We start from the raw sequence: 18,848 nt of genomic DNA on the forward strand, positions 1-18,848 counted from the left end.
AGTGCTGCAGAAAATAGACTTGCTATTTCTGGAATGCTGCACTGTTTTCACAAAGTGCTGCTTTAACTGTATAAGATTTACCATAGATAACAGCAAGCAAACATGCCCAGCATCCTAAGAAAGCAGCTCCCTTAGCATAGCAGGGATCAAGTAGACAGCAGATTTTCAGAAATGGGTTGGCAGCCCATGTGATTAAGAGAGTTTTATGCTTGTCTATCCACGTCCCTTCTATAAATAGTCAGTGTAAGATTACAACAGCATACGAACTTTGTGTTGGCCCATATCTTACCTACCACCTTCCTGGAAAACTCTCCTACACTCCAGGATGATACTTTTTGTGCTTACTTTCACCCTCCAGGTATAATTATTATTTATTAGAATAAAGTGCTGTATAAACTTAGATGAAATGCATATTCCGAATCACGAGGAGTTGAAGTGGGAAGATCCTGAGCACCTGAGTGACTCTCTGAGGGCACTGGTCGTGGCTGGAAGGCAGTGACAGTAAGGAGTAGTTAACACCTTTAAAAATGCGGAGGATTTTTTTTTAATATGTATATCTGCCTGTCTAAACAGGGCCCTGAGCTGCAGATCGCTCTGTGTGGGTGAGCCTTGTCTGTGTGGAGCCTTGTTTGTGGTGAAAGGAGCTGTGAATGCTTGGCCCTGAAGCCAGCAGGTCTTTGCATGGCCGTGCCAAACAGGTAGTGGGGACGGTGCAGACTGGGCCAAGCAAGTCATGGGAACTGGGCATGGCTGTTGGCATCCCCGTTTTCATCTCCTTACTCCGTCTATAAGGGGTTTGTGAGTTTGCGCTGAGCCAGAAGCCATGTCACAAGGACATCTCCAGGTAGATAGCATTAATGTGCAGAACCATGTGGTATCTCCCAGTTTCTGCCCCTTTCCATCTACAGTGGGCTTGAGCAAATGATCAAGTACCTACACTGTGCTTTGCTTATTCCACAACCGTTCTTCAAAGACAAAGTCCCTTGATGATAAATTTCGGAAGTAGATCTGCTGTGTTTAAAGCAGTTGTAGCCTCCTTGCTCTCCCCAGCCTTTCTAGCATGGGGAGTGACTCTTCAAGCCATGTGCTTTAATGAGCTGTCAGCATGATAGAGGCTAAATTCATCAGAAGCAGGAACAGTGCCATCCCCATTGTCTTGTGTTCAGTCCCAAGCATGGGCATTTGGTTTCAGTGTAAGAGAAAAGCTCTTCTTTCACTTCGTTTTTCACTCTTCACTTTTTGCATATAGAACATCAAGATCTTTTATCTTGATTTTGTCAAGTTGGCTAGGATACCGTACAAGTCATGTCCAAACTATCATTTATGATGAGACTAGATAAGTGTTGGAAGTCCTGAAATGTTAATATTGCACTTGAGTGCACTACAAGCAGCCCTGCAAGGCAGATCAGTACTGACTGCTGTGTTACAGGTTTGGGGTGGTTTTTTCCACCTTATCTCAGGGGAGACAAGGAGCCCTTGCACACCAAATTGGAGCTCTTTTTTGGTTGGTTAAAAAATTGTTCTCAATACCTTATTAAGTTAATTATCTTGAATGCAAAATATCCTTTAGCCACACGATATGGGTAATATGTCATATGTGTTAAAGGATTTCCAGCACTAAACCATCTTGGCTTCCAAGCTCCAGTTAGCAGGGCCTGCCTCATTAGCAAAAATATGAAGCAAGCATCTATTAAGCTGCTATTGAAGTTCCTTCTCATAGGAATTTTTAGGAGCTTAAGGGTCTGAGTAGGAGGCACAGAAAAAAAACCTGCAAATATTGTTACCTGATTTCCAATATAAGCTCTATTAAGAAAATGAAGGAACTTGACTTCTAGATCAGGCTTGCTTTTGGGGGTATCTCTGCTGGTCACAAATCACATGTCATCCCTGACTGATAAATCCCTTTTGGCAAAAATCTGTAACGTGGGCTGGGCTGTAGACATTTCTTACTGTGCAGATAGCTGCTGTTTTCGCTAGTCTTGAAAGGATGTGAATAGCTTCTGCTTCTCTCAGTGGGTTGCTCTAGCCCAATGCTGTGACTCAGTGATGGTAAAGTAAATGCTTTACTGAAAGACACTGAAGTTGAAAATTCATTGGCTTTATTTTTCCTAAAAGATAAATTGCTGGTTCCTTAGAGCCATCCAAAACTGGCCTTTGAGATATACAAAATAAGTCTGTTGTGTCTGAACACTATGAGGAGGGTTGGGAGGTGCTCTGCTTGGTGGCCTCTCTAGCCTGTAGCCAAAACAAGGTTAGGTTTATGCCGCAAGCTGCAAGTTCTACACGTGTAGGCACAAAACTGGTAAGAGCTTCTGGTCCTTACCTGGGCTTCAGCACTGGCACAAGTATGCGGTATTTTTGCTTATGGTACCTGTGCATGAAATGAGTATAGGCTAAGTTGTTCACTGTGAGAGGAATTTGGAAAGCTATTATGTATGTATGTTTGACAGACCAAGCGCAGCCTCTCACATGGCTAGGCTGACTCAGATTTCAGCCTTTTGAATAGCTGCCATTTTACTGCTCTGCTAATGAAAAGGTGCATTTCTTACCTACTTCTTGTGAAGGACTTCAGAGGTTAAAGAGCAAAGTGATATTTTATTACAATAGGTATCAGTCATGCAGAGAGCATTGGTGCTGCATCATAAGAGAAAATCAACTTCTGTGGCTGCTGAGATACCACCAGCGGAGAGAATTTCTGGCAGGGAACAGTAAACAAAACAATGGAGTGAGGTTTAGAATGGAGCATGAGCAGTCTGTGACAGGGATGTCATTTAGCTGAGATACCTGCAATAGCTCATTCCAGCTTAGGTACCTTGGAACAGATTGTTCTCCTGAGGTACTTTATAGCTTAATCTAAATCATAGATAGGCTGAAGTCATCACCAACTGAAATCAAGGGAAAGCTTCCCATTGGCATAAATGACATTTGGATCATGGATTTAGCCACCACGTAACACGGGCTGCTAAACTCTCCTTTGGAAAGTATAATTTCTTTCATTGTTTTCACTACAAATAGAGAATAAACCTGACATCTCCATTACACCAAGAATAAACATTTTGGGGGCCATGCCATTCAGGTATCAGTTTCACTGAGAAACCCCAAGGAAGCTCTGCAGGGGGAAGAAGAAGTATTTTTTGTGCTTTTGTTGTTTCTGGTAAATGCAGGATTGACGAAGTGAGCACTGATGTGTTTGCTTTCACACTAAATGCAACGGGGATGTATTTTTCAGTGTTTGGCTGACTACTTTGGATTTTGATTTCATATATTACACCTACAAATTTGAAGAGTTATTTTAAATCATTGTGTCTTTTGAATAGGCACAAAATGCCTATTTTGATTAATTTGAAAAATAATAGGTGTAAAAATTGAGGTTCTGGAAATGCCAGGGGAAAAATCTTCAATTATCTTTCTACTAATTTCAGCCAGTACAGTGATTTTAGTCTTTTCCTGAATAACTCAAGAATATATCTGTTGATATCTTCAAATTACAGAATTTACACCTTGGTTAAAACCACGCATAGGAATTTCAGACCCCCAAAATAGTACTTTTAGGAAGAAATGTCCACTTGAGACTAAAGCGTTACAATGGCAATACCATCTAAACATCAGTATCAGCCTTGCTTCTGCACGAAGTGAAATACGGCTGATTGCTGCCTCTGCAGCATATCCCTATCTTTTGGGAATCGGTTCACAGTTCCTTCTTAACAAACCTGGATGATGGCTATTTTTTCTGCCAAACTGGAAAGGTATTACTTTATGGGTTTTTTTTACATGTGTTAATCATAGAATTAATTTTATGGGAACACAGAGAAGGCCCTACATCACTGACTTCTACTTTTTAAATTATATCAGAAATCACATTGACTTAAGTACTGAGTTTTGCATAATTCTATTAAAAGGAATTTTCAAAGAATCGGTATTTGAGTGCTTAGCACTTTTTCAAAATTAGACCCATTTACTGGCCAGAAAAATCATCGAGCCATTAAAAGCTGAACTCCAAAAATACCTCTCTTATATAAATCCCTATGCCTCAGGGTATTGCTGATCTGCATTTTCTTCAATGTAACAAAACTTGGGTTTCATTCATGTCTTGTAACAATGCAACATTAATTGAGAGGATCAAAAGCATGCTTTCCAAAAGACATTTTTGTCACTGCTGGTGAATTTCCTCCATGTTCCTTTGTCCTGGGGCTTTAGAAGGTTCTAGATGAATTAATGGCTTTGATTTTTTCTGCTTTGTTTCAAAGGAAGTAAATGTTTTCACTTTTTTTCAATAAGGCTTTCACTTTTTTTATTTTACAAAGCTTATCAGGTAAACTCTATTAAAGTATGTGAGAGTGCTTATTAAAGTTGAGATGATATGCTTGGTCAAAAGGCAGATTTCATTAAAATAACTAATTTATGTTGTTGCATTTTCTTGTTCTAAAACCAAGTTCAATTTGCTTGACCCTGCTGGCATTAATAAACCTACTACACCTTCATTTGCTTACCTACGTGACAAAGATTTTGTTTAGTTTAATTTGGGAGGTTCCTGGGCTTACAAATGAGGATGTAGAAAACGTACAAACAGGAATAATCAAATAGAGTGGTCTGTATGGAGACATAAGAGCCTGACCCTACAGGAATGTCAGTAGGGACGTTTGAATTTATGATAGGAAATCTTAAGTTCATGATTTTATGAATGTTTCTGCTGATTTGGGTACAGCAGTGTAACATGAAAGGGTTTTTTCTTACTGTTGTTGTTACTGTGTTCAAATATAAGTATTTCCCTGACTTAACCTTTGAGGTAAAGGCCATGCATGGCTTTCATGCAGGTGGACTCATTGTCATTCCTGATTTCTGCTTAAGTTTCTGTGCCAAGTGCTGCTGCATAGTTTGTGAAATTAAGTCCCAGTAACCTGTCAGTCACTGATGAACTGGTGAATTGGTGAATTCCCAGTCCCACAGAAGTGGCAGGGTAGGAGAGATGCTTGCTGTTCCCCTGACTTCTGTTGCTGGCCACACAGCACGTATCACTGTTGTATTGGACCAAAACTCCTCTCCCTGCTTTAACCTCCACACTCCTGGACACCCTTTCTGCTTAGGAATGATCAAATAACATAGGTTTGCATTATTAATTCTGAAAGTCATTCCCCTTCTTTCTCTCTTCTCTAAAGAGGTAGGTAATGAAAGACAAGATTAAGACACAGTTTAAGACAAATTAAGTTGAGGAATTCTTTCAAAAACTCAGGCTCCCAGCCAGAAAGGAGAATCTAAGGCCAAACAAGGCTCTCCCCAGCAGGTAGAGATCCTCACCAGCTCCTTACAGATCAGTGAAAGTGTGTCCTGCTAATGTAGGCCAATCTCAGAGCTTAACCTTTCTCTCCCAGCTGTCAGGATTTCCTAAATAATTTCCTGAGTAATCTAGCCACAGGCATCAAGGAGAGAAGTGTCGGGAATCATCTGGACTCTAAGAGAGGTACAAGAAGGTTTATGACCTTCTTGGAAAGTTTTCTCTGCCCACTCATGTTTTCTTTCATATCTCTCCCATTTGTTTTGTGACTTCCACTGTATAAGGTCCATTTCTTCTCCCAGCAAAGTCGCTACGTGTTTGTCATCCACTCCAGTGGTACCAGGAATAAACTATAATTGCAAAGCTGGTCACTTCAGCCTTTCCTTGCCAAGCTGATCCTGCCAAGTGTTAGCTTTTCTTTTTTTAACATGAAAAAATAAGTAAATACATTTGAATAAAAGTTGAACCGATTCATTCAACCAAAGGGAAATGGTTCATTTGGAGGCACCTCTAGGGAAAGCAAATAATTGAAAAGTTGCATTTAAAAATCATGAGCAAAGATACTGACGGGTCCTGGCTTTAATCCAGAAATTTTTTAAGGTACACATGGGTGTAGGAGACCCAGGTTCAGTTCTCTTACCTGCCTGGGAGAATTTGAAGCCATGTCTCTGGCTTTCCAAGGGAGAGCCTGACTTGCAACCAACATCTAGAGAGCCCTAGAGGAGAAGTGTCCTCCCCTCAGACCCTCGCATTCATTCAGTTCGGCTCCATATAAATAGACATTTGTTAGGGCAGGGTTCAGAAACTAGGGATATCCTGTCTGGGTGAGTTAGCTGACCATCGTGTTAGAGAAACTCTAGTTTCTGCCTCAGTAACTATTGAACTACTTTATGTAGAACAGTTAGATCAGGAGGGGTTGAGGGAGTCATGTCTCCACCATCAGTAACCTTGGACTGCAACCTACCCGATACCTCCTTAGAAAAGATCAGTGTCTTCCAGGAGGGAGCCTGATCTTTCCCCTGTAGACCTGGGTTTGTATTATCCAGCAGCCCCTACATACCTCAGCCACAGAAGAGCATAGCTGTGGTCCAGTCACACAACCAAACCCTGCAAGAGGAGCTTACTTCAATGCTTGTGGGTCATGTGCTGGGAGAGAGAGAGGCTGAGCAGCCTCTTCCTATGTTGCATCTAGTACATGGTCTCTCTCTAGCAAGGTTCAGTTGCACCTTATGTTTGTCCTTGGTTCTGAATAATTTCTATAAATTGCTTTTAACCCTGAATATGAGTCCTCTTCTGACCAAGGTGGGTGTGCAGTTATCCATTCATCATGCATATGTCTCCTCTCTCTTTATGGAGAGCCTACAGAAAGTGCAGTATTTTCTCTAAGACTTCAATACAAAGGGAAACAAATACAAATAAACAAAATGGAGAGGGTTATATTTAAATTATTGTAATTTGTTAAATGCTAGCCCTGTGCTTGGGCTGTAAAAGACTCAGCAAGGACAGTCCCTAACAGATTTTGTGTCAGAATCAGACTGCTGAATTATCTTCATTGTCCCTCTCACCTTTCACTGAAATGTGGTCAAATAAATTACCTTTTGGCAGCAGGTACGGGAAGTCACTGCCTGGTTCTCACTCACAGGCAATCGGCTGATTTGCTTGCCTTTAATCCCTTTATTTCCTTTTGCAGGGAAGGCTGCTTCTCCCCCATCAGCCCAGAGGCATGTCCCCTTGTGCAGTCTTTCATGTGCCACAACCGAACGTTCATCCTGGACGGCCACGTGCAGCTGAAGACAGGTCTGCAAACCCAGGAGCGACACCTTTTCCTCTTCACAGACCTTCTGGTTGTTGCCAAGTCCAAGTGAGTATGGCACCTCAGGCACTGCTCCTACAGAGCAGCCCTTTTTCTCAGTGGAGCATAGCATGGATTTCCATAATGCTTTTTGAGTAGTAAATCTTCCCTAAATCATAAGGAAGCTTTTTATTTGGTCAATGGATGTTAGGTGCCTGACCTCTCCAGGCACCTTTGGAAACCCCATAGCCATAGCGGAATTCCAGGACGCAACATTTTAAAGAAGCATCAGATGTTCTTGAATATATTGCTTGTGTTGTATCATCTTCCCTGCTTGGGGAGCGCAGTGTCATAGAAAAGCCTCATCGGTGCTCGACTGCATCTGTTGCGCTGCTTTCAACTGACTGTTGTGTTTTAGACAGGTCATCTTCAGTCCTATGGGGTGTGCGTAACACCGGTGGCTGTGTCGCAGAGGGGTTAGAGGTCTTAACACTTACCTGGAAGCTGCTTTGATACACAACAGCAATGAGGAGCTGTATAAAAATAGAGATTGCAGGTGGCATTGCAGTGTCCATCTCTGTAGGTTGTGCTGTGCCAGGAGAAGCGTGAGGAAGGGGAAGGGGAAGGGAGGTGATGCTGAGCAGTCTGGGTAGTGTTCATGTGTAATCAGGCTTGCTGCTGAGATCTGATTATTCACTCTACCATTCACAATTAAATCAGATTTACAAGCTATGTCTAGCATGCCAGCTTCATGCAGCATTTGTGGTTTAAGGCAATTTTAGAGGTTGCTTTCACTTGTTGTTTTGGGTTATGGGGAAATAATAGGAAAAAATCCTAATGCAGCTTCATTCTCTGTTAGGCACTGTGTTTGTGGTTTCACAGGGTGGGTAATCTCGATGTGAATCCTGGGCTTTTGCAATGTGTCTTTTCACTTAAGCAGTTGTTTCAGATGCTTCTGGGAAAAGCCAGCATAAATCTGTGTTTTCTGTAGAAATCTGAGCTGTGTCCGTTTGAATCACACATGGTAAACATAACCCCCCCAGCTGAACTCTCTCATTTGATGTGGTGTGACAACACAGAGGACATTTTACCCAAAACATATTCCACTACGAGTGGTTGGTGAACATCAGGATATTTAGGGGAAATCCTGCTATTCTACCAGCAGTAGCAGTAATAGCATTGTTAATGTATTTATTTATGTTTGTGTCATGTTTAGGTTGGCCACCTCACCTACTTTAAGCTTTAAAATGTTAAATATTTGCAACTTACCTAGTCATCTAGGGTCCTCTTATAGTCACTGAGGGAAAACCAGCACCTTCCTGCAGCGAACTCTCCTGGCCCTGGAAGAGTGTCGACGGTGGCTGAGGGGAGTCATGCTCTTGGGGGTCTCTCACTCTGTCCACTGGCTATTCAGTGGGCATAGTCCACTAGCTTATCTCCTACAATGTAGAAGACTAAATTCAGGAGAGATGAATCCCTCCTTCCCTGCTCAGCATGCTGAGCAGAAGCAATGTTACAATCCCAGACTGAGCTGCATATTACTGCAGGTTTGGCTGGGTCCCAATGGGACTATTTGCATAGGAAAGCACTACTCAGTGTAACCACTCCAAAATCTGGTCCCCAGGGAGTAATAACATCTCTTACAGCATTTGATTTAATGTGGTGAAGAGTCTGCAATGTTTGAAGAAGGTGGAAGAGAACAAATTGTGCTTCTGCATGTGAAAAAAATGGAGAGGGGCAAGTCTATGCTAGAAATGGTAAAAACAGTATTTTGAGTGATACTACTTCATTTATTTTAAAGAACTAATTGGATGTTCTCTCTACAGCTTCCCTGTCAGCAATTAAAGCATCAGAGCTGTCACTAATGAATACTACTTAAAAATCAGCATTTTTAAAGCTATCTCATGCTAAAATACCATCTCTGATTCCTAGAGGGAAAACCTGAGTGGTGTGTATTGCTATGTGGCTGTGACCATTGACTGTTACTGACTTCTTAATAGCTGATGCACAGTCAAGGCAGCAGGTCACCAGGACAGAATTAATGATACAGTTGAATCTGATTTAACTTTAGAATTATTCCTTGCGAAGATACTAAAAATTTGTAATACTCTTTTGTGTTAAGTAGTTTTTCAGCTTGGGGCATGTGAACACCTAAGATATCTTAGGTACAGCTTAGTGCTGTACTGGTGTCAGCTCAGCTGTGGGTAGCCAGTCATGGTACAAAGGATGCTCATGTATAATTAGACTTTGTATGATCAGCAAAAGGGTACGAATTTTTCCTAAAGAGGGCAACAAGTATCTTGTGGCCTCTGAACTTGTTGAGTAAACTCCTGTACAGCACTGAGCTCATGCTTAAAGGCAACGAATTGGCATTGCCCCCATGGAAATTTGGGGGGGGTAAGTCCTCTCCACAACCAGTCCGTGTATGACTTTGGACAAGGTGCCTGTGGGTTTGTTTTCTGCTACTTTCTAATAATTTTTGAAATGTAGACTCTTATCTTTTCAAATCATGCATTAGCCCAGCTTCTAAAAAAATAAGAAAAATACTCACATACTGTGCTGTTCTCTCTGCTGCCCTGTCCTTTACTGCCTTCATGTGAGGATTAAGTCATACATTAATTAATTGAAAGAGTTTTTCTCACTAAACCAATGTTAAGTATGTAAAATGTTACACTGTTTTCTATATATTGATTAGATTTCTTCCAGAGAGTGTGTGGTTTTATTTAGCAGAGGAAATATTTCAAGGATCTGTCAGTTCAATGATCAAGGCTTCTCACATAAGTTTTTGTGTGGGAGGCACAGAGAAATGTCTTCCTCTTTCTCCTTTGTAATACATACATGCATTTTAAGGTTATTTTCCCAAGGTGGCTGGACATAGAAATTAATGGTTGAGTGCAGACATGGAATTACAGTAGCAATCTCACAGTAGATCCATTAATGCTTTTGTCAGAGGGTCCTATTAAGGAGATTAGCAAATCTAGTGAGAAGTTAATCTTCCATCTGTTAACGGCCGCAAGGTATCCAATTGCCACTTACAGAAAGCAAAAGGAACTGAGTTTAGTCTGCAGAGGTGGCACAGTTTGGGGTGTGTCAATACCTACACCTTTGATGTTCATGATTTTTCTGTTGATTTCAGTGGACTCTGGATCTGCCTGATATTTACAGTGTAACACTTGCAAGGAAACTTACTTCCTTAAAAAAAAAAAAAAAAAATCTTCGTTAGATTGTTACTCTTCCCGTTTTTCAAATGTTCAGTCATGCTGCTTCGTTAGTCAGTGATGATACATTCATTTCTAGAGCTAATGCTTTGGCACTTAAATGGAAGACCCACATTTCACAAATGCTGAGAACCCATGAACTGCATAAAGGACATGGCAGGTAGAGATAAAATTGTACTTCAGGCTCTTTAGATGTTAATGGAGGCTACTGTTTCAGTTCGTCTGGAAACCAGGCCACTTGAATACTGATAATAGCTGAGAGCTGTGACTAGGCATGGCAAACGGGATAAGAATATACATCAAGCATGATTGGAGAACATCTTTGTGCTTCTGCCAACACCCTGCTGACACCCGCTACTGGCACTGTAGGGGTCTGGCTTTATGAACTGCAAATGTTAAAAAAGTGAAACAGCATGTAGAGAGTTCACTGTACTGGGTAATGGGAAAGAGAAATTGAGGAGAAAGGGAAGGTCAACAGATTGATTCAGTGGAGTCAGACCAGGCATCCATTTATTAACATCTGCATTAGAATTCACAGCTGTATTTTTTTGTCAATCTGCATTTTCACAGTTCATTCTGTGGTCAGTCAGTTACAGTTATTTCTGTATTCTTGACAGATCTTACTTGTTGCATCACAAACTGATTTGTTGATGAGCATGTTGAAATGTTCTCCTCTACTTTTGATGGGGTAGCAAAATGTGATAGAGAGGTGAAATGCACAGCTGACCAGTAAACACCATGGTCAGCTTAGTTTAGCTGACCATAGTGTTTAGCTTTTAGTTTAAAAAATACATGAACTTGAGATGGTATTTTACAGTATTTTATGGCAATCTAATTGAAGTGCACCTTTTTGCCAGGTGTGATATGCACTGATGGTCCTTTCTGGCCCACCACTGTAAACACTGCTGGGTTATTAGTGGTGCACTACCCCATTACACCTGTTAGCACAATGTCAACTGGAAACCTCAGATGAGTCAGGGTACTTCATGTTCATCTATACCCTCTTTAAAGCCACAAGGTTCAAGTACTTTCATGTTTCAGACTGTATTAGTTCAGTCTGTCCTAAATCAAATACCTAGTAAATGAGACTATCTCAGAGAAGGTAGTCCATGTGTGTCAAAGCTCTAAGAAACTCCTTACCTGGCATATTTATTTATAGAGCACTAATCACCATGATGCCTGGCACTGTCCCCATCCACATTTGTAACACAGTGATGAGCTGACATGCTCTTGTTTGCAGTCCTTGGATTAGAAGGGAAAAACATTTTCGGGGGGAACACTTTTCCTCCAGCCTTTCCCTGCTGGCCCAGGAGAACCATAGCTCAGGTAATTCAGTCTGCAAGGCTTGAAATGAGTGGCTGTTGCATTGCTGCAGAGCTGGACTGACTTTGTGAGATTTTACTTGTTTCTTACATTGCACTGGTGCCCACTGATCCTACAAACGAAGGAGACTTATTATGAGAAATTAAGTGGAAGAAAAGAGTTGAAATTAAAACATGAAATTCTGTAAATTTGACCTTTACTGTACTCTAATGTTCAGTAGGATAAAATACAGGAAGGGCCAAATTTTTAAAAAATTGGGGAAATTATGTATCTTCCTTGTAGATGTGTAGATATATTCAGAATGCACAAAATCCTGGCTCATTCTCCAAGTGGTGTGGGCCTAAAGCTACCATGCAGCTACTTTGTGGAGGCTGTATGTGACCTGTGCTGTAATTAACACAAATGGCAGTTTTCTGCTTGTTCTTTCTTCAGAATTGCTTCATTTGCTCTGGCCTAGTGGTCACTACTTAAACTCACCATAGTTGTTGACTCTGTGGCTAAGCAATCCAACTATACTCTTAACTCCTCAATGGCCCTAAAGCCACTGAAAGCAGAGTCCAACACAAGTGGCAATCTTTGCCTCATGGTGAGATTTGGAGGGGAGCTCTAGACATGGGCAGTTTTCCCTGAAGAAGGGGGATGTCCAGGGATGCCACAAGCAACCTATTTATCCCGCATATAAGATATCTGTTGATCCCATTTAGATCAGAAATTGATATATTTTTATATGCAACCCAAGTAAAACATTGTTTTCTTTAACTAAAGCAGAAGTGCTTCTTCCATCAGCTCCAATGCAAGCTTCATATGTGCCTGAAGGAAGAAGAAACTCTGAGTTGTTTAACCTGCCTTGCTCTGTTTTCATGTGTGTGACATACCTATGAATTTCTGCCGGCAGGTCGCACTCTCATTTCAAACTAAAGTGCCAAGCACGTCTCTGTGAGATGTGGACAGCATTTTGTACAGAAGAAGTCTGTGAAGGCAGCACAGACCCAGAGAGGTCCTTTGTTTTGGGCTGGCCCACCACAAACTGTGTGGCAAATTTCAGGTAAGAACTGAGGTATGTTTTATTTACTAAGTTACTTAAATATTTTTAGGCTGACAGGTAACGAGACTGTCACGGATTCATTTCAGCACTAGTGAATGTCAGAAGCATGTACTTACTGATTCTTAAACCGATGCCTTCTGCTGTGAGCAAGTCACCCTTCTGTCTCTCTGCAAATGTGGCAGTGATACTCGCTTATCACTTAAGAATTTGAGAAAATAAATGATTTGGCAAAGCACTGTCTGTGTTGCAGACTTGCTCAGTGGAAATTCTTTTTTTTTTTAGTATAACTTGACAAACATCTTGGCTAATTAATGAGGTGAACTACAAATAGTAAACAGCCAAGCTAATGAAAGGATCAAAGAGACTCTTGTAGGACACTTTTAAACAGAAGAGCTTGGACTGGAAGTAGCAGGAAACATACAGTGAAATACTGACCTTGTCCTATTTCTCTTTTTAGTTTAATTGTGCCAGAGAACATGTCAAAATTCCTCTTAAAGCAGAATCTCTGAATTTTAATAGAGAGAAAGATTTTTGGTCTGTCTTTGCAGCATTGACTGTAGAACACATAAGGGCTGTAGAGGTAATTTCAGTGATTAGACTAATTTTAGTCTCAGCGGGAGGGCTCTGTCGTCACTTTGGATAAGGGAGGGCACCATCCCCCTGAAATCCCAGCTGCTTAGCCACAGTAATTTGGCTGGGTCTTGAAAAATACATTTTCCTCTTTACCAACAGAGAGTAAAAGCTGATGCATGCAGCTTAATTTGTATGTCACATTGTCCATATCCAAAGAGAATGCTGTGCACAAACTGCTCTCTATTGAGCTGGTTGTGCTGTTTATGTTTTTTTCACTTAATAGTCCTGAAACAAAGCTGAAATTTTCTATTGATTTTCAATTGAACTCTTGCCAACAAACATGAGCTTTGATCTAGAGACAGTACATGATCCTTTATAGCTATCAGAAAATAGTTGGATATGAAAGCAATAGCTTCAATAAAAACAGAGTCAGATTTTATGGAATTGAAATTATTTTATGTCTGAAGGTACACAGAAAAATCTAAAATGCCATGCATGAGTCTGTAGATGCATATCCGACAGAATTGAAGCAGTCAAAGCAGAATCACATTTTTAATGTATATAAAGTGCATTACCCTCACAGCATCATTCAGTAGGCTTGTAGCTTCCTAAATACCTGCTTTGAAAGTTTGAAGAACTTGATCTGCAGAAGCAGCAGTGGGAATAGCAGTTACTCCCATCTGGGACAGGATTTAAATCAAGAAAGTTGAAGCAAAATTAGGTTAGATTCCTTGCACTATCCTATTATTAGCTACATTTAACTGGACAGTTTTGTATCCTTGAAATTGTATAAATGAGATAAGCCTTAAAATGTCCAAAGTTAAACCCTACTAAGTACAATGGGACCTTTTTTCATTGTGGCTTATGTGTACTTTGTGATGTGGTGATAAACCAAGTAATAAATAAGAAGAGAATTAGAACAGTGAAAGTGGAAAGAAGTCTATGTACCTGAGGAGATACCTTTAAACTTTTGAATTAAGCCCTTATTTTAAAGTGCCCTCCTATTTGGACATTAGTTTAAGAACTCAAACCATTGCCTACTGAATTCACTGGTAAAGCTTTAACTTCTGTGATAAAAACTGGTAACTGGGCCTTTGGATCCCTGTGGCAGGCTTTTCAGTTTATTTTACAGGGAAATAGATTTTTCATTCAAATTTTGAAAAACCTTTTAGTTTTTGTAGGTATTTATGGAAATTGCAACCAAGAGTCAGTCCATTCCACTGTGGTTTGTACATGGGCTATTTTGGTATTAGAATGACGGCTGATTTGTCCCTGTTTTTCTCTAATTCTTGCAGGTCTGCAGAACAAAAGGAAACATGGCTGTCTTTTTTGCAAAGGTACTTTATTACACAGTGTTTGAAGACACTGAAAAGAGTGCCCGTCATCTAGACCAGTGATTCCCAAGCTGTGGTGCCTATGCCATCATGACAGATAAGCTCTTTCAAAGTGATATTAAGAAAAAAACGATCTCATGTCTTCTCCCTGCAGAAGATGGTATGTGCCATTCATGCAACGATCACTACGCAAGGAGGGAAACGCTTCCCTGTGTCTGAACATGGCTCAGCACAAAACTGGAGCGATTCCTATCACACATGATGCCTTCTCTACACAGTTGTAGGAGCCTCTGCCACCATCGCTCTGGTTGAGCCTGGGGCTTTTTCCATGGTGATGGCATCTAAGCAAGCCCAGCTCAGGAACCTCTGCTCTAACCTATCTGCTGCTCATGGCTGGCTGTATTTTGGTCTTACAAAATGTACCACAAGCTGGAGGGAATGGTGGGGAGGTTTGTGTAAATAGAGCTGTCTTATTTCATTCAGTGGACAGAAAACTACTAGTGGTGGTTTTGTTTTCTGGTCACCTAGTTCTGCTGGTTGAAGTTTGTGTCTTTATCTGATTCTTCAGGGTTTCTGGGGTTGTTTGAATCATCCTTGCTGGGGATGGTTTATAATTCACTCTTCTGTTCAGTCCTTTGAACTGGTCCGTACAATGGGGTGTAACTGATTCCAGTAGGAGCATGTAGTGCAGACTGAGGCATCACAATGGTGGGTAGTTTTAGCTTGATTTTTTAAATCCGGTTTCTCTGCTGCTTACTCTGATTTTTACAATGAACTTTAATACAACAGGTATTACTGGGAGCCACAGTCAGCATCCCTTCCAGATACTGCTGGATGCTTTCTTGTCCTCAGAGATCTTTCTACTGCAGTACATCTGCAAAAAATCTGCTGCTTATCCAGTTACTGCTTGATTGCTATTTAAATCTCTGTCATGTATTTATGTTTACAATATTAAAAATTTACTTGTTTCGTACTTGTTTTGCAGTCGAATAAGAGAAGAGAAGGAAAAAGACTATCCTAAAAGCATTCCTCTGAAGATAATTGCAAAGGATGTGGGTACTTGTGCATATGTAAGTGCTTTTGACCTAAGTGGGGGTCTAAATCCACATCACCTATGAGTGCTAGTCACCTGTAAATCCTTTGGATATTGGGAGGGTTCCTTTGGTTTGCAACCTCCTTTAAGGATCCAGCCTTTTTAAAAGGCTTGGCATATGCAGCCCTGAAATGTTTGTTTCCTGTTTAATACATGAGTTCTCTTTTAAAGACAGTGTGCTTGGTAAGAAATACTGGTTCTGGCACGCAAACTAAAGACTGTACAGTGTGAAGTCCCAAGAAACACCTCTAGCGGAACTTATGCGTAAGCATCTTCAGAAATGCCAGTACAATGTACCCTTTTTTTGCTTGTATAACTGATCTAAACCCACAGCTGCCTTCATTCAATTCTGCAAATTTGCAATGTGTTTTATTGTTTATAATGATTGTAAGTCAGTAAAGCTGTGTATATGAACACTCTGAAATTGCCTCAAGCATGTTTTTCGTCAACTAACTGATGCTGGTAAATTTGTAGGTATAAGGTAAATTGGTAAAGGAAGGTCATCCGTAGGATGATTTGCACCTTTTTTACTAAGTCATATTTAACCAATTTAAACTAAATTCTTGTATGTATCCAGTTTCCTAGGAACACCCTAGCATTCAGTGATAATCCATCCATTCTTCCTCTGCTTCTTATACATTTGTCTTCTCTTTCTAACTGTTCTTGTAAGATTTGTATTTCATGCTCAGAAGCCTAAAGAGCATTTGCAAGGACACAAGAAATTTTCACAGAAGTTAGACTTCATTGGAGGTCTTTGCCCAACAGTGAATCTCCTCTTAGAATTCTGTATTTGCATAGACATAAGCATAAAGGAGTCTGCCTTTTTTTCAGAAAATCATTATTAAGGTAAACAATAATAGTTAGAATTGCCAGGTTGCTAAGGCAAATGTTAATTAACAATAACAATAACTGTGATAGCTCAAATGCAGATCAAGATGTGCTCAGGTGTAAATGTCTATAAATCATACGTGCACTCAGGTGTTGCCCTCTTGTATCAGGGTTTGTTGTTGATTTTTTTAAATGTCTTTTCTCCTTAGCTATAATTAGCTCATGTGCCAAATACAGTTTCCTGATGCTGACAGTCCTAGAAGCAACACACTGTAGTCTAGCTATTATCAGTAATAAAACAGAGGAGGAGCAGATGGAAACTTTGTGATGCAAATAGTTCTTATGGCACTGTGGTCCCTGTGCTACAGCAGCTGGAGATGCCCAAGAATTATTCCATTTTTGGAGGGTAGGGAAGACTGAACACAGGGCACAAACCATTTTATTATATTCTAGCCAAGAGCAAAACTTATGCAAATGTGCCGACCTACTCCTGAGAGCCAGATGTCATTGCTTCAGGCAAATGTTAAATTTTTTATGGTATGAGCATTCAGACATGTCCTGAAGCAAGATATACAGTATTCTCGCTACTTCCCTTTGATTGCCATGGCAGCTTGTTACCATCAGGGACTTACACAAATGTACAGCTCAGATCTTTTCTAAATGCAAAATGTCAAGGGGTTGTTTCACCTGAACTTCCTATGGCCAGTATAAAATTGGTATGCTACACAGGGTAGCAGGGTATAGCAAACTGTCTTGGGACTGGCAGTGAACATTTACATCCCGGCTCTGCCACCTTCCCTTCTTTGGGCCATTGGATATGCCTGGGTGGTTTGCTGCAGCAGGCATGTGTTTGTTCTGCCAGGGCTTTAGGCTGACCATGAACCAGCTGCAATCCAAAGCTGTGTAGTCTTGTCAGCGGAGCCAAACTAGCCTGCCCCTAAAGAGGGCTTAGTAACTTGTGCTTGATGTGTGGGAGCTGCCTGTCGGCTTGGAAGTGAGGCCAGCGTGGCTTTGATGGTGCAAGCCAAAACACTCTGGACATGCTTTCCCCACTTGTTCTTGCTTCTGCAAGGTGATGGCAGTGGTGCTGCCACATCCTGGCAGGGCTGAGGATGGAGTCATTAATCCTGGTGTGTTTGAAATGCACTGCCCTGCATAAGAGCAACCCATGGTGCTGAGGTACAGAGCATTGCCCAGCTGTACAGGAGTAATACTGGTGCCAGGCAGCAGGTGCTGAAATCTCACTCTGGAAAGACTACCTTGTGGAAGGCAGCACTACCTCCGACACAAAGCTTGGCACTTCGTGCTGGCCGCCGTAGCTATTTAGAAAGCAGTGTTTCTGCTGATCCACGCTTTTCCATACTGCCGATCAGCAGATTCTGGAGGATGCTGGAGACATAGCATTTTAACTGGATGAAAGATTACCATGAGGAAGTGCTTCTGGTACTAAGCCAAATCTCGCTTTGAGAAATCTATATAGAATGTGGCAAATGATATAGAGATGAACAGCCTGTATACAGTATTTTCTTACCAGGGAGATCTTCAGTAGAAAAGGACAGAAACAATTAACAATTGATACAAGAACCTCTTATTTCACTGAAAAAACTCTCTGAAATGTTTCATTTTTTCAAAAGAAACAAGCATGCTTTTAAATTAATCAAATCATACACTTTCCTTATGCGGTGTCTAAAGTGCAGCTAGTGGCTGTGTCTTTTCACATAATTTAATATGGAGGTCTCATCCCCACTAATCATGGCACTCTTCTTTCTGTTGGAGCTTTTGGGGAAGCAGGGAGCAAATACAGAAAGTATGTGACAAAGCAGAGGAATCAAACTTCAGTCTCAGACAGGTGGATCTTTATCTATGTAGTATAACTTACTTATCAAGTAAAATTTTAACGGGATGCTCTCAATTTTTCCAACAATGAATTATGCAGAGCTATTGCACTTCAGATACTCTTTGCAAATCCAAATTTTTAATGCCACTTTCCCCTTCTCCTTTTTTCTGTTCACAGTCAAAAACCCTAAGTGTAACCAATGTTGATACAGCAAATGATGTAATTCTGATGGCCCTGCAACAACTGGGAGTTAACGTAAGTCCTTGCACCCATTTTAATGAGTCTTTTTATAGTCACTTTTAATAATCAAATCTTCTCTTGCACTGTTTCCAAGTTTTAGGATATGAACATTAATTAAATCCTTTATCATAGCAATTCAGTGTTGTTGAAATGAAGCAAAAGTGCCTTGTTAATATATAGACCTCCAGAGATCATCAAGTGCCTTAAAAGTTTTGAATAAGTCTCTCATCCCTGTAAGGGATCCATCACATCTGAAGTTGCTTTTAAATCTGTTTTGCTGATGCCCGAGAGGA

General features: G+C 40.8%; 1 protein-coding gene across 1 annotated transcript in view; it reads left to right on the forward strand.

Moving 5' to 3' along the window:
• The window catches only part of ARHGAP20 (Rho GTPase activating protein 20), a 62,463-nt gene that overhangs the window by 23,086 nt on the left and 20,529 nt on the right, over window positions 1-18,848 (forward strand). Inside the window, exons 3-7 of the mRNA XM_075049966.1 lie at window positions 6,963-7,133; window positions 12,501-12,650; window positions 14,519-14,560; window positions 15,543-15,627; window positions 18,493-18,570. Of these exons, the coding sequence (XP_074906067.1) occupies window positions 6,963-7,133; window positions 12,501-12,650; window positions 14,519-14,560; window positions 15,543-15,627; window positions 18,493-18,570 (526 nt within the window). The remainder of the gene's footprint in view (window positions 1-6,962; window positions 7,134-12,500; window positions 12,651-14,518; window positions 14,561-15,542; window positions 15,628-18,492; window positions 18,571-18,848) is intronic.

The sequence above is a fragment of the Buteo buteo genome, chromosome 18, assembly GCF_964188355.1.
Source record: "Buteo buteo chromosome 18, bButBut1.hap1.1, whole genome shotgun sequence".
Taxonomy (NCBI): domain Eukaryota; kingdom Metazoa; phylum Chordata; class Aves; order Accipitriformes; family Accipitridae; genus Buteo; species Buteo buteo.